The 15,670-nt window shown below is 44.3% G+C and overlaps 2 protein-coding genes across 2 annotated transcripts in view; both read right to left on the bottom strand.

Moving 5' to 3' along the window:
• The window catches only part of scyl2 (SCY1 like pseudokinase 2), a 19,965-nt gene extending 16,415 nt beyond the window's left edge, over positions 1–3,550 (bottom strand). Inside the window, exons 1-3 of the mRNA XM_065008373.1 lie at positions 3,461–3,550; positions 1,170–1,371; positions 798–955 (exon numbers count right to left, since the gene is read on the bottom strand). Of these exons, the coding sequence (XP_064864445.1) occupies positions 798–955; positions 1,170–1,346 (335 nt within the window). The 5' untranslated portion in view covers positions 1,347–1,371; positions 3,461–3,550. The remainder of the gene's footprint in view (positions 1–797; positions 956–1,169; positions 1,372–3,460) is intronic.
• A 239-nt stretch (positions 3,551–3,789) lies between these two features.
• depdc4 (DEP domain containing 4) lies at positions 3,790–10,692 on the bottom strand. Its single transcript, XM_029630573.2, has 9 exons — positions 10,560–10,692; positions 9,647–10,067; positions 9,388–9,536; positions 8,963–9,176; positions 8,177–8,415; positions 7,884–8,026; positions 7,577–7,702; positions 6,206–6,284; positions 3,790–5,908 (listed from the first exon to the last, which is right to left on the bottom strand). The coding sequence occupies exons 1-9, from the start codon at positions 10,690–10,692 to the stop codon at positions 5,709–5,711; spliced, it is 1,704 nt and encodes a 567-aa protein (XP_029486433.2). The 3' UTR covers positions 3,790–5,708.
• Between the last annotated feature and the right edge of the window lie 4,978 nt (positions 10,693–15,670).

Below are 15,670 nucleotides of genomic sequence, written 5' to 3'. Positions count from 1 at the left end.
GTGACAGTGCTCTTAAGCTTGTTCAGCATGGACTCCATGGTGACTCAGCCTGACCTTTGACCCCTGGGGGGAAAGAAAGGCCCAAAACTTTTCATCACATCTTGCTGCATGTGTGTATGCGTCATCTGTTGTGTGTATGTATCCATTTTCTGCATGGGTGTGTATGCATGACTTCCTTGTGTGTATGCATGACTTGTGTGAGCGTGTGTAAAGGCTCCTAGCAGAACTCACCTAGGCGAAGTGAACATCTGCGCTCACATGCTCCCTTAAAATACCCTCACTTGAAAAACTAGAAAAAAAGTGGCAATATTACTATTTGTCCTTTTTGAGACACCGTAGCAGCTTTTATTTTACCTTTATTTAACTAGGCAAGTCAGTTAAGAACAAATTCTTATTTTCAATGATGACCTAGGAACAGTGGGTTAACTGCCTGTTCAGGGGCAGAACGACATATTTGTACCTTGTCAGCTCGGGGATTTGAACTTGCAACCTTCCGGTTACTAGTCCAACGCTCTAACCACTAGGCTACCCTGCCGCAGCTAGTACACATCCTTAAAATAGTCTGAATAATTCTAAGGTAACTCAAGAGGTCTGTGATTATAATTGACATTTCTGCAGAGGAAGTCTTAGTCTCACAATTTTACATCTTACCAATATATTTGGTGCAGTATTTCTGAAGTGAAAGAATATGCATGAAAATGATTAGTCTGTTGTTGAATGACAACAAACACTTAATTGAAGAATCCCTACTGTAAACCACTGTTTGGACTGGGAAGCAGACGGTAAGTTTAACCCACCTCGACTCCTCCAGTGGGTGCTGGACAGTGAGCAGACGAGGGTGACGCAGTCTGGTGAGCTGCTGCACACCTTTCTTCAGAGACTCAATGATCTGGTCCTTGTCAAACTTCTGATACTTCTCCACCATCTTCTTATCAAACACAAACACAGCCACCTCCTGGAAGAACAAACAATAAGACAGGAATTACCATCTGCATCAGGACAACTACTGACAGTTTGTCAGTTGGGAGATGGTAAAATGAGTCCAATCTATCCTTTGAACAAATTGTGGAAAACAAATGTGTAAATTCTCAGGCTGCCCAAGGACTGGGTTGGGAGACATTGTTCTAGTTAAGTATAGAACAGTCCATGAAGCCCCCAGGCAGCCTCACCTGTTTGGTTGACTTCTTGGTTCCGTTGTAGATCCTCCAGCACATGCCGGGCCCGCCACTGGCAATGTGACGGCCCACTTCAAATTCACGCGTCACCGGGTTGCCCATGACAGCGCTGGTCATGTCGGCCGTCACCTTGGTGACAGTGCTCTTGAGCTTGTTCAGCATGGACTCCATGGTGACTCAGCCTGACCTTTGACCCCTGGGGGGGGAAGAGAGACAAAGAGGTCACAGAGGGTACAACTATATGGTATTCTGAAAAAAAGGCTGAACACACACACACCTTTCGTATGGAGAAAAAACCTAGTCTATTAGCAACACACACTGACAGCTTGCCACCGAGAGCAAAATCACAAAATGTTGCACATTAAAGTGTCCTGTGATGGCTGAAGACAGAGTTATCCATGTCTCTGATGTGTACCACACACAGTACTGCAGAGTACACACAGTGGAGTGGGCAAGTGTGATTACACAAACCTCCTAAATCAGTGACTTAGAAATGAGAGTGACAGATCTGAACAGGAGTCAATATCTCTGTATTATTAGTATGCATTGTCTGCACTCGCGTCTGACAAATCCCGACAAGTGCTGTCCAAACCCCGGCACGACAACAATAGAATCAGAGTGAATGAACACATTCAGACATAATATCCTATTAGCATATCAAGCAGTGGGTCTGCGTCTCAAATGGCACCCTATTACGCATTTAGTGCACTAGAACCTGGACAAAAGTAGTGCACTATATAGGGCATAGGGTGCCATTTGGGACGCATCCTGGAGATGTGGGTTCGCACGCTAAACAGACTAGTGAGGAAGCCATTGACCCCATGTTTAATTATAAACCTTATTGAGTCACTGTCTGAAGCCTCTATCTGTCCTGTCGGTCTCCTGCAGGCAGGGTATAACATCATTGCTCTCCTCAACACCTGGGCTTGGTGCTGATGTTGTTGCCAACAGCCATAATTGAGTAAGTGGACACTGCTGGACGTGGACAGAGCCAAGGGCTTTAATCTTGAGCAGGGAGGAAACCAACCGGCCCTAAAACCCATTACTTAATCAGCCTCTTCCCCACTGTGTGTGTGACTAACCTTCTGTCTCTCATTACTGCCTAATACATCATGGCCAAAAAACTGTGGAACACACACTAGAAAAAAAGCAATGATTCACACATCGATCACCATAACAATGAACTGACAATTCTGTCCCAAACTAAATGTGTGGACTAGGGCTACACCACTGCTTATAACTAACTAGAAGTTAAATATAAATACAAGAAATGTAAGACGTATCAAATCAATTATATCCAGCTCAGGGCTCCAGCAAATGCATTTTGTTTTCTAACTTGCTATCTAAGTGGCTAGATGTCAAGATCAAGCTTCTTGGTTACAGCAGAGACATCCTGAATCAACAGTGAGCTTGCCTAAAAGGTATCGAAGTCTGTCTGGTGTGAAAAGATTTACACAATATTATTCCTGAATGCAGTCGTATCATTTCAATAAAGAGTATTTCAATTTCCAGAATCTCACCTTAATGTGAGGATCTCAATAGTGATGACAGATATTGAATTAGAGCTAAATGAATGTATGAATTAGACCAAAATATGTATGCAAGCTTGGAGACCTAGCTACCGTATATCCTAAGCAAAATGCAATGCAATGTGGGAATATGATATCCAAAGTATCTCTCTCTCTCTGGATATTGTATAAGTTAGGCTACATTTAACACTCCACTTCAATATGGACCTTATGATCATAAAAGTGGAATCAATTTAGTTACTTGTTACAATTAGTTGAATTTATTTCCCACTGGAAATGTGAATGTGCCAATCACAGACTTTCCCCTCGTCACCTCACCGTCTGTGTAGCTGACTAAGTAGCCAGATCACATGACTCAGGTAGGAAAGCTGAACAAACACAAGCAGCTAGTTAACGTTAGCTGGCTTCTATGATAGGCTATCCATACCAGTGCGTCTGCCGAGGGACAGTTCAGCAATTGCGGAAGGAACGCAGTTGTGTGACAGGGTTAGAGCTTGTTACACCATGTAGCTAGTTACGATTAGCTTCCTGCTAGCTAACGTATTGGCGAAACCAATACCTGTAATGTTTGTATAACCGGTTTTTGTTCATGTGGCTACCCAGTTAGCTAGCCGCATAACCTGGCATGGATAGCTAGTTAGCTATCGCATAGCAGTAGGCTAGGTAGGAAGCTAGTTAAAGAGAGACGTCACTTTTGACGTTTGTTGAAATGCCGTGTTGCGTTTCTGGGTCTGAATCAAACTATATCATGCTTACCTGTGTCACGAAGGGAATGTCAGTGGTTTTATGATTCCAAGTAGTTTAAATTGGAAAACAGCTGTCAGTGATGGCTGTGGTACACAGCCTCCATCCCTTCCAGTCCAAATTTCTGGTCGACTTCTTTGCTAAGCTAGCTTGCCACTTACTGTAAACATCACTTCCGGCTACTCTATCAGATAAGTGCCCTTTCTGTTCATTTGGGAGCACTTTTCTCATGATTATACCAGACAAGTGATTACGCCCTTCTGTATAGTGTTTGAATATTTCATGCATATCTATGTCCAATGGTTGCTCAAATGAGAACTTCCAATGATGTTTAATGAAAGTCTTATTGTACTGTATTTAATAGTTTTTCAACAAAGTGCATTTCAAAACAATTCAACGCATTAACTACAAAACCTGAATCGGCAACATTACGGATCATGTATAATATTCTGTTGACTAAGATATGTAAAGCTCAAAACTAGGCAGCAACATACAGCAGCAGTACAGAAAATGCTCTAGAATTTAAAACTTTGTACCAATGATGCAACAACTTAACCCGGGGTGTATTCACTAGGAACCACACAGAGGAAAACGGAAACAAACAGGGACCCATTTTAATTTGTCCAACAGAAACTTATTTTCGTTGCACAACTTTTTTTGCTAGGGTGTGCAACTAATGAATACACCCCTGGATTGTATGATTTACACTCATTCCAATAAGTTAATGCACTCCTTCAAGTTATGCTAAAAACATGGCACTTATTTGAGACAAAGCATTCATTTGTAAGACGCCAACAAACTACAAAAGTAAAAACTTTTGGCTGCATTTGAAACATTCCACCTTATGATTAAACTTGCAAACCCGTGCAATCAAAGCCTATTACAATCCAATAGAATAGTTAGTGTCAACGATGTGAATAACAGATATGAAACATGTTCTTGATAGCAGTGGGAAACAGTTCCACAATTAACTAAATTAATACCATTTCAAATTATTCAGTTTGTCCCCAACAGAAATGTACAGATATAAAAGTGCTACATTTACCAGCATTATTCCCTTACCAGTTATAAGATGCTACATTTACCAGCATTATTCCCTTACCAGTTATAAGATGCTACATTTACCAGCATTATTCCCTTACCAGTTATAAGATGCTACATTTACCAGCATTATTCCCTTACCAGTTATAAGATGCTACATTTACCAGCATTATTCCCTTACCAGTTATAAGATGCTACATTTACCAGCATTATTCCCTTACCAGTTATAAGATGCTACATTTACCAGCATTATTCCCTTACCAGTTATAAGATGCTACATTTACCAGCATTATTCCCTTACCAGTTATAAGATGCTACATTTACCAGCATTATTCCCTTACCAGTTATAAGATGCAGTCAACGAAATCCAAAACAATACATCATTTGTTAAGACTGTCAACACAATAAGTGTGTTACATTTCATTTAAGGTATAGAAATAAAGTGTAATGATTAATCGTCAAGAGATTCCTGTTCAAGCTTAATATCCAGCCTAAACTATTTACAGTACCTAAATTTAAATCTACCTGAGAAAACTAGATACCAAAACTAGATACTTGATACCAAAACCAGCCCTGAATAAATTCAGTTCGATCCTATGCCTGTTAGTTTTAGATAAATGTTTCACCAACATTACACACATTTCCCACTGTGTAGGTTTCAACAAAATCAAAGGTTTTTCTGACGGGCATCAGCTAAGGAAAGCAGAGAATGCTCTCATTCACCAGAAATAAACCCTTGAGGCACCTGGGTAAGTGCATCTCTCCTTGTTAGAACAAAACAATTGCTACTAATATACCACTAGCATCTAGTGTTGATGAGAACATACTATGGCCAACAAACTAGTGCAAATGCATTCCTGAAAACTATTGCCAGCACTGTGGAAAATGTTGGCATAACGAAGAACAAACGCGCTTGTTAAGGCGACAAGGATCCCTACTGCCCAATTCCAAAATCAACCCCTAGGCCCACCCCCTATGTAGTATGCCCTTGTGTAGACCAGGGGCACGTTCAGCAGGATTGAACGTTCAGATATAAATACGCTATGTAGATCAAACATGCCTCTGACATGTAGAATAAGGAATCACATGGGCTCACTTCAATCTGTAATGTTCAAGAACATTTAGCAACTGAACATAGCCCTGGAATGACCTTACCCTCTGATTGATAAGTTGAACACTTATACCTGGAATTTCTTATAACTAATCCAATCTCCCCCCCCTAGAAAGTGGAGGAGAAGTGCTGGAGGAAGACTATTGGATGGTGCTTCTGGAACTCCTTGACCAGCCTCCTCCTATCCTTGACAGACAGGGCCTTGCTCAGGCTGATGTCCCTGATCAGCTGCTTCAGGCTCTCCAGGGTGGCCGCCTCGCACTGATCCTCATACTCCTGCAGCGACACCTGCTGGCAGAACGTAAACACTGCAACACAGGATGAAGAGAAGGGTGTCAATACAGGGATGTGTTTATTAGGGAACACATCACAGAAAACAGAAATTAGCTTTTCATTGGTAGTTTGTCAGTTCTTTCATTTCGTGCCTAGTGAACACCACACTGATGGTGGTTTATTTCATTACTGAAGATTAGGGACGACTCACTATTTTATGTAGTACTGTTATGATAATAGCATAACCACAAAAGGGCATATACTGTAGATCACCAAGTCCTAAAATGATGTATCAAGTGGGGCTGAATGTACTCAAGTTGGATTGAACTCACTCGCAATGTTGTTTGGATCTCTTCCTTGCTGCAGGATTTGCAGTGTTCTCCTCACAGCATCAATCAGCGATGTGGGGGTCTATTTCCATTATGGATAAAGAAGGGTTGATAAAAGGTTACTTTATTCATGATGTGCTTTGGCAAAGTCGGTGGGGTTATATCCTTCCTGTTTGGCCCTGTCCGGGGGTGTCCTCGGATGGGGCCACAGTGTCTCCTGACCCCTCCTGTCTCAGCCTCCAGTATTTATGCTGCATTAGTTTATGTGTCGGGGGGCTAGGGTCAGTTTGTTATATCTGGAGTACTTCTCCTGTCCTATTCGGTGTCCTGTGTGAATCTAAGTGTGCGTTCTCTAATTCTCTCCTTCTCTTTCTTTCTCTCTCTCGGAGGACCTGAGCCCTAGGACCATGCCCCAGGACTACCTGACATGATGACTCCTTGCTGTCCCCAGTCCACCTGGCCATGCTGCTGCTCCAGTTTCAACTGTTCTGCCTTACTATTATTCAACCATGCTGGTCATTTATGAACATTTGAACATCTTGGCCACGTTCTGTTATAATCTCCACCCGGCACAGCCAGAAGAGGACTGGCCACCCCACATATGCTCTCTCTAATTCTCTCTTTCTTTCTCTCTCTCGGAGGACCTGAGCCCTAGGACCGTGCCCCAGGACTACCTGACATGATGACTCCTTGCTGTCCCCAGTCCACCTGGCCATGCTGCTGCTCCAGTTTCAACTGTTCTGCCTTATTATTATTCGACCATGCTGGTCATTTATGAACATTTGAACATCTTGGTCATGTTCTGTTATAATCTCTACCCGGCACAGCCAGAAGAGGACTGGCCACCCCACATAGCCTGGTTCCTCTCTAGGTTTCTTCCTAGGTTTTGGCCTTTCTAGGGAGTTTTTCCTAGCCACCGTGCTTTTACACCTGCATTGTTTGCCGTTTGGGGTTTTAGGCTGGGTTTCTGTACAGCACTTTGAGATATCAGCTGATGTACGAAGGGCTATATAAATAAATTTGATTTGATTCACAAACAAATGATATACATGCTGCACTTAATGTACCAGGCAATGTCAGAAATACGGCAAACAAATTGAAACTGCCGTTTCAGTACCTCCTCCCTGCCGTTTCAGTACCTCCTCCCTGCCGTTTCAGTACCTCCTCCCTGCCGTTGTAGTACAGATTACACTCTTAAGAATAGGGTACAGAATTAAGTCTTCAGATGCCTGATTTAAAAGGGCAAGGTGTCCAAATCCTGATTTTAAAAGCCTCCCTCTGTAGCTACTATTTCCATTTTTGGATTGGAGGACTGCGGGCGAGGGTCTGTCAGAAGAGGGCCAGGGAAGAGGATTAGGGATTTCAGGTGCCTACCTTAAAGAGCTGAGTGTGGTTGTCCATCAGAAACAGCAGCAGCCTCTCGCTCTGGGTACGAGATAGCTCTTTATTCTGCACGATGGCCTTCAGAAATGTCCTGCTGATCAGGGCCCTGTTGTCTGTCTGGACATATTGAGTGGTCCGTCACACAGTGGACCACCAGTGTTACCACTTTGGCTGAAGCAAAAACCTACACCCACAGCCGCCATCGCAGGGTATGATTGGCCCACCACTGATGTATATAGTATTTATCATTGGGCCCTGACCTATTATTTGAGAAACAATGGTTTTGGAGTGGGATTACCTGTTTGTGCAGACGGCATGCAGCCGGATGGGCTGCTGTGGCCATGAAGGCCAGGAGCCTCCTCAGCTCATCTCTCCCAGCAGGCTCCAACAGATGCAGACACAGCTGATAGGCCCTGACAGCATCATCCACCTTCCCACAGTCTGAGAACACACACACAGGAAGAGGAATAATAGGGAGAGAGTGGGTGGGAGTGTATGTCAAAGAGACATGTACAGACACAGGGGTCTAACATGATGAAAACACTATATCACACAACACCCCACCATAATTCCTCAACCAGCCAGTCTCACCCAGCAGGTCCAGTATGGCCGTGTGGATGTCCAGGTAGCGTCCGGTGAGCAGTGGGGACCTCTCCTGGCCTCCGTAGTGTTTGGCCATGGTGTCAAACAGCAGTTTCTTCTGGCCGGCCAGCCTCTCTGCCCCCTCTGTGGTACTGCCCTGCTGGAGGAGGTGCTCCCCCGCCAACACGATCAGCTGGTCAGGGAAGAGCTCCAGGCAGTCAGCGGCTGCCACCAGCCATGCGTCCAGCCTACAGTGTCACAGGGAGAGGAAGCCAACTTCAGGGCCTTCTTTTAATGTCAAAAGAGCTTAAATATAATTTGGAACCAAAATAAATATTCCTATCTTTTTTCGTTCCGTTCCAGTTTTCCGACCAGAAAAAGTTCGGAACCGGTTCAGATTGTTCCTTTTCATTCAGTGAAATCAACAGTTTTTTTTTTACAAAATAGCTCGTTAATTTACTAAACACATTAGCATTGATAGAGAAGCTTGCTATGGAAGCGTAAGCTAGTTGTTTACATGTTGATTGGTCAGATATTTCAGTCGCATCTCACACCTGCACTATTACCGGCGGGGGCAGAAAGAGAGACAACCCATTCTAAAGATTTGAAAATAATGTTTCTGTTCCAGAACACAAGATCACTTTCATTCCCAGTTCAGTCTCCATTCCTAAAATTACTTTTTCAGTGTTCTGTTCCATAAACCGGGTCCAATCCCTGGTTTTGACCAACAAAATAATCCTTACAATTCCTAGTATCTTTTCCATTAAATCATATGGCGGCTGGTTAGGTACTAACTCGGGAAGGTTGAGGGTCTGGGGCAGCTCCCGGTCCAGGCAGGTGTTGGAGATGACCAGGTCCTGGTGGTGGCTCTGCAGCAGCTGCAGGGCGGCAGCCTGGGGGTGGGGCTGGGCCCCCCGGGTCTGAGTCGCCAGGATACAGTCCAGCACGGGTAGCTCCACCGTCTGCAGCAGCTGAAGCAACGTCTGCTGCTTCCAGACCTCCTCCACCACTGAGGAGAAGGGAGAGAGGGGGGTAGAATGACAAGCAAGAGTGGGAAAGAAAAAAATAAGTGAGACAAAGGGAGGATGAGACAGAAAGGGAGGGGGAAAGAGGAATACAGAATGGAAAAGAAACAGGAAGAAAAGAAAAGTACATTAACTTTTCCAATATAGTCATTTCCAACATGGCCAGGTGGAGACAGCCAGGCTTTGTCATCTCACCTGTCTTTGAAAGGAAGATGGTGGTGGGGGCTTTGGTAATGGCTTTAGGGAGGGAGGGCTGCAGGTTGATGATCTTCAGCAGCCTCTCTACCCTCCGGTCTGAGGGGCCCAGCGCCAGGGGATTGGAGATGGTCCTCAGCTCACTCAGTCTGCAGAGAGAGAGCAGTGATGATGTAGTGAGGTATAGTAAAACCGCGTGTGAGAGAGAAACCAAAAGAATAAGAACGTATGTGTGTGCATTTTTGTGACTCAGACAAACCTAGAGCCTTTCTTCCTCACTAAGTCCTCAGGGGCCATGTTCTCGGTGTCCCCACTCTTCCCAGCCTTCCTGGCTGAGCCGGGCAGCGAGCTGCAGTCCTGGAAACGGTAGAGGCTGCAGCCCGTGTCCTCGAAAGTGGCCTCCTTGTCTCGGCGGAACAGCTTGGTCCCCACCGCCTCAAACACCTTGGCCTCCATGAGCGCCTGGCAGAGCCTGGCGGCCTTGAGGCGTGACACCTCGCTGGCACAGAAGAAGACGTTCTGCATCAAGTAGCTGAGCACAGCGTCTACTGCGTCCGAGCCTGTGAAGCAGTCAGGGTGCACACACAGGTGGCGCCGCCGCCGTCGCACCTCCACCTGTGTATGCAGCGCCTGGATGATGTTGTGCCACAGCTGTGTAGCGTGGAAGGGCCCAGAGAATCCTATGTGATGACACATTCAGGTAGTAGACTCAGTCATATTTCATCAACAGTATGGCGGCTGCATGCAAAATAAAAACATCTGCTAAAATCTGCTAAAACAGCAGATTGTCAGTTCAACAACCCCCACAAAAAGAATCTGATTTTTGTGGGATGTCGTCACATTGCTGAATCTAGTTAGTTAACGTTAGCTACCCTTCACTTCAATATTAATAACACACCTCTAGTATGGTCGTTTAACTTAAGTTTACTCAGAGTTACTCACAGTCAAAGATAAGGGTTGTGGCCATAAAAACATGACATGTAGCTAGCTAAATTAGAATGTAATGTGTTTATAATGGTCTAGTTAGCAGTTTAACTAACGACGTTAACTAGCTAGGCTAGCAAGATGAGCGAACACAGCTTTGTACGCTGGCTGTATTTTTGGATATGAAAACAAAAAGTTGAAAGCATGTTACGGTTTATAACCTAAGGATGTTCATGTCAATTTCTCACCTGGTTGAACATTTCCACGAAGGCTCCGTGTTTGACTGTTCAATCGTCTAAACCTCGGAGTTAAATCAGCCGCCATGGTGAAAGAGGATGTGACGTAGCTTCTTCTTTGTTGAGGTTTAACGGCGGCTGGCATCCAATAAATGTTGCATTACCGCCACCAACTAGACTAGGGTATAAATCCCTTATACTTTGAGTGGAAAATACATTTAAAAAAATGCCCTGCCATCTAACCCTACACATTAAAAACCCACCACCCTATTCAAACCTATCTGGTCCAACCTCAGGCCAATGGCCTGGGAGGTTTGGACACCACCACTCAACACACCCTAACTCTGACGTCAAATCTCGTACACCTAAATACTTCTCTGCAGCTGCCACCACCACTTCTATTTTCTGTAACTTAAGTTCCATCTCTGCGGTCCATTGATGAGCGCTAAAAAGCAAATCCTCTCAGGATCTCAGGATCTTCCTCAACACTACTCTAAGCCTGGTAACCTCAACCTGCCTCTCACCAGACACCTCTGATCCCCAGCCCCATAGGCACCCATACAATTAACACATACCACTTCTTTCCCCAATACAACTCATTCCTTTGTTTTATGTCCTTCTGCATACTTCTCACACCTAGGAACCTCACACCTAGGAACCTCACACCTAGGCACTGCTGCCACATGCTCATAAGCACCTGTAACAACGTAATGGATTCTGCACAAAGGCTCGCACGGGATAACTGACATTTCCTAACATCACTTTGTCGGGCAAATACTTAACATCAAAACTCAAAAGAACAGACCATGACTTCTATTTTTACATTCACACCACAATGTTTGCATCGCACCAAACGACAAGCATCACAAACTCTGGGAATCTTTCCCTTCAGCTGGTCCACTTTCACATTTACCGCTACCCCAGTAGTCACTCCTTTCAATGGTGCCCTTTTCTTGAGAGCAAAACAAGTCACAGCTACCTTCCCAATGAGTGTGGCGTGAAGCGCCCGCTCCCTCTGACTGGCAGAAACACAAACAATTATCACAAGACCACTTCAGGTTACCTTCACCGATTCCACTGCATCCAACTTTGTTTTCACCCACCCTGACACCACATATGAACTTCACTGCACATGCCACCTCCGATAATTCTCCCTTATTCACTTCCATTTCAGACCCGTATTGATCAGGCCACACCTCGTCACAACCACCAAACGTACTTCAAAGGTTGTTAAAGAACGGTGCGCACCATTTGGGGAAAACGTGTCATACAGTACAAACCATCACGCAACGTAGCAACCGTTGAGGCGAACTGAACACACCCCAGGTGATGAGACAACATAAAATGCAGCCATGTCTTTTCACCTGACCCGGTCCCCTCTCCCTAATATCCCACGTATTAGGGATAAGGCATTTCACTCAGTCACTCACTGATCTCTACACCTGGATGGTATACGGGGACAGTGTGATACACTATTTTATCTTCTCCTGGCATTGTGGATACCAAGGTAAGTTTGAGAACTTGGGCATGTAATGGTGCAGCCTTAGCCTGGTCTATTATATTTTAATATTATAATCTAAAGTGCTATACAGTGTGATTTGGAAAAAGTGCACTAGTTCATTGCCATGCATAGTTATCTACCATTTTACTTCTTCATTGGGGTTTATTGGCAGTTGGCATCCAATGTTATGGTACATTACTGACACCTACTGTACTGGAGTGTGGGCCAGAGACCGGGAGAAACTAAATCCTACCTGGCAGCCTTGTTGCTCTTAAAAAAATATTAAATATTTGAGTTTATATATAATGACGTTCTACTCAGTATACTCTTTAAAAACTAATTTCCTGTATCCCCTTCTCCCTCATATTAGAGCTCAGCCTCTCTCTTTCCCTTTGATATTGCCCACTGTGTAGCAATACATGCTGGCAATAATCACATAATAATAATTCCTGGCAATAATCACACTTTCCTGATGGATGCTTTCCCATCACATTTAAGGTATTTTTCAACTCGCTGTGTCCCGCCCTTAATCTTGTAAAAATTAGCCTCCTCTCTTTGATCCCTTCCTGCCGGCCTCCCCGACTTTCCTCTGTACTTTAAATAATTGCCTGCCCTTAGTATCTCTATTCCACTGCTCCTGCCATCTCTACACCATCACTGTCCATATCAGGCTTTTTGCCTCTGCCTTGCTCATTGGAACTACAACCTCAAAATCCCCACTACTAAGTGCTTGTTTAGCCAACTGCCTCGTTGCCCTCCACGCCCACATGGGCTGGGACCCAAGTAAATCATATCTGTATACTAATTTGTCTAATCCTGCAATGGGTTTGTAACACCTCTTAAAGCAGGTCTTGTCTGCTACGTGAGCTAAAGGACTCATCAACACTGCACATGAATCAGAGCAAATAACTTCTCTGTCTGGCTTGACTTCCTCCACCCACTGCAAGACCAACAGTATGGCGATCAGCTCCGCCGTATATACAGACAGATGATCAGTTATACATTTCCTGACTGCCACCCCACATTCCTGCACTACAATGCTGACCCAGTACGTCCTGTCCTTGGATCTTTTGAACCACCTGTGTAAGTGGCTCCAAAATCCTGATACACAGTATCCAGACGTCTCTTAAACATCATGTCTTCCTGTAGTCTCTCCAACACTTCTAGATCAACTACTGGGGGTGGGAGTAGCCATGGTGGATTTACAGGAATAGCTGCCGTTGGACTAAACTCCCTTCCATACAGTCCCATCACCTTCGCCTGGGTATTGTCCACCCACCCAAAGCTTGTGTTCTGTCTTCACTCATGTTCCCAGCATACCTGTAAAATCCCTTTCGAAGGATGAGACACCCCATGTCCCTGTAGGTTGATCGAATAATTCATTCCCAGCTGCTGTCTCAGCTCCACCTGTAGTTCAGACACTGTGGAGGTCCGAAACAGCCAATGAGAGCATACGGGTCGCAGTGGTGGGTCTTAAATAAGCCTGCCCCATTCAAATAATGTAGAACTAAGAACAGATATAGCCCTTGGTTCACCCCAGACTTGACTGCCATTGACCAGCACAAAAACATCCTGTGGCGTTTTGCATTAGCATTGAATAGCCCCCATTATATGCACATTTTCAGGGAAGTCAGAAACCAATATACTCAGTCAGTTTGGAAAGCTAAGGCTAGCTTTTTCAAACAGAAATTTGCTTCTTGTACCACTAATTCCAAAATGTTTTTGGACACTAAAGTCCATGGAGAATAAGAGCACCTCCTCCCACCCGCCCACTGCCCTGAGGATAGTAACCACCGATAAATCTATGATCATTTCAATAAGCATTTTCCACAGCTGGCCATGCTTTCCACCTGGCTACCCCCTACCCTGGCCATATACTACCCACCACTGCGACCTGTATGCTCTCATTGGCTGGCCCTCACTACATGTCCTTCGCCAAACCCACTCACTCCAGGTCATCTGTAAGTCTCTGCTAGGTAAAGCCCCGCCTTATCTCAGCTTACTGGTCACCAAAACACCCACCCGTAGCAGCGCTCCAGCAGGTATATTTCACTGGTCATCCCCAAAGCCAACACTTTCTTTGGTCGCCTTTCCTTCCAGTTCTGTCAATGACTGGAACGAATTGCAAAAATCTCTGAAGCTGGAATCTTATATCTCCCTCTCAAACGTTAACCATCAGCTGTCTGAGCAGCTTACCGATCACTGTACCTGTACACAGCCCATCTGTAAATCGCACACCTGACTACCTCCTCCCCATATTATTACTTAACCTCTTGCTCTTTTGAACCCCAGTATCTCCAGTGGCACATCATCTGCACATCTTTCACTCCAGTATTAATGCTACATTGTAATTATTTTCGCCTCTAGGGCCGATTTATTGCCTTACCTCCCTACTCTTCTACATTTGCACACACTGTACAGATTTTTCAAATGTTTATTTTTGTGTTATTGACTGTACATTTATGTGTAACTCTGTGTTGTTGTTTTTGTCACACTGCTTTGTTTTATCTTGGCCAGGTCACAGTTGTAAATGAGAACTGGTTCTCAACTGGCCTACCGGGTTAAATAAAGGTCAAATAAAAAAAGTGCTGTACCTCAGCTCAGGTTAGATTTTTTTCTCTCACCACCCTGTACAGTAGGTGGAGACAATGCACCTTTTGAGTGTAGTCTGCCAACAAACCTTGAAGAAACAGCAGCAGCAGGAGGTCGTGGTTGACACTTTCCCCATATTACAGTTCGTTTTTTGTGTCCTGTTTGTTCAGGCAGTTGTTGCGAGCTGTCCCAGTGGATTCTCTTTAGTCCCCGTAGGAGTAATGCTTGATATGATTTTGATGTGATAACATGGTTTAGTATTGTCTAAGACCTTGTTGTTCCTTGTATGAGATATTGCTGAACCTATACTTGCCGTATTCACAGGATAACACAAGTGGACTTTATTCAAAAAGATGGGGGGGAAATGAAAAGTATTGCCTTTCATTTATTTGAAAATATATACACAGAGAACAATGTTATAAGTATTTATTTTTAAAAACAGAAACTGCAACAATCCAGACTTATCACCACACACAGTAACTCCCAACAATGCCCTCAGGCCAATCTACAAATGCACAAAAGTACTGTAACATAGCTCTACGTATTGTGCACATGGTTTGCTGTGCAGGGGTATTCAACTCGTACACTGCGAAGTCCAGAGACTGCTGGTTTTCTGTTCTACTTGATAAGTAATTGCATCCACTTGGTGTCGCAGGTCTAAATCAGTCCCTGAATAGAAGGGAACCATGAGGGAATGCAGTGGAACTGGTTTCGAGCTCCAGAGTTGCGTTTGAGGGTTGTAGTGTACGTCATCGTATAGGACAACAAGAGAGTCCATATCAGGGGTATCAAACTCATTCCACGGAGGGCCGAGTGTCTGCAGGTTTTTGGTTTATCCTTTAAATTAAGACCTAGACAACCAGGTGAGGGGAATTCCTTACTAATTAGTGACCTTAATTAATCATTGAAGAACAAGGGAGGAGCAAAAACCTACAGACACTCAACCTTCTGTGGAATGAGTTTGACACATGGTAAACATGAATGCTGAATTAATCAACAGCACTGCATGTTGGTATGTTTCACTAGTGAT

The sequence above is a fragment of the Oncorhynchus nerka genome, linkage group LG23 (assembly GCF_034236695.1).
Source record: "Oncorhynchus nerka isolate Pitt River linkage group LG23, Oner_Uvic_2.0, whole genome shotgun sequence".
Taxonomy (NCBI): Eukaryota; Metazoa; Chordata; class Actinopteri; order Salmoniformes; family Salmonidae; genus Oncorhynchus; species Oncorhynchus nerka.
The sequence above is the reverse complement of the archived record's forward strand: the minus strand, read 5'-3'. Positions and strand labels throughout refer to the sequence as shown.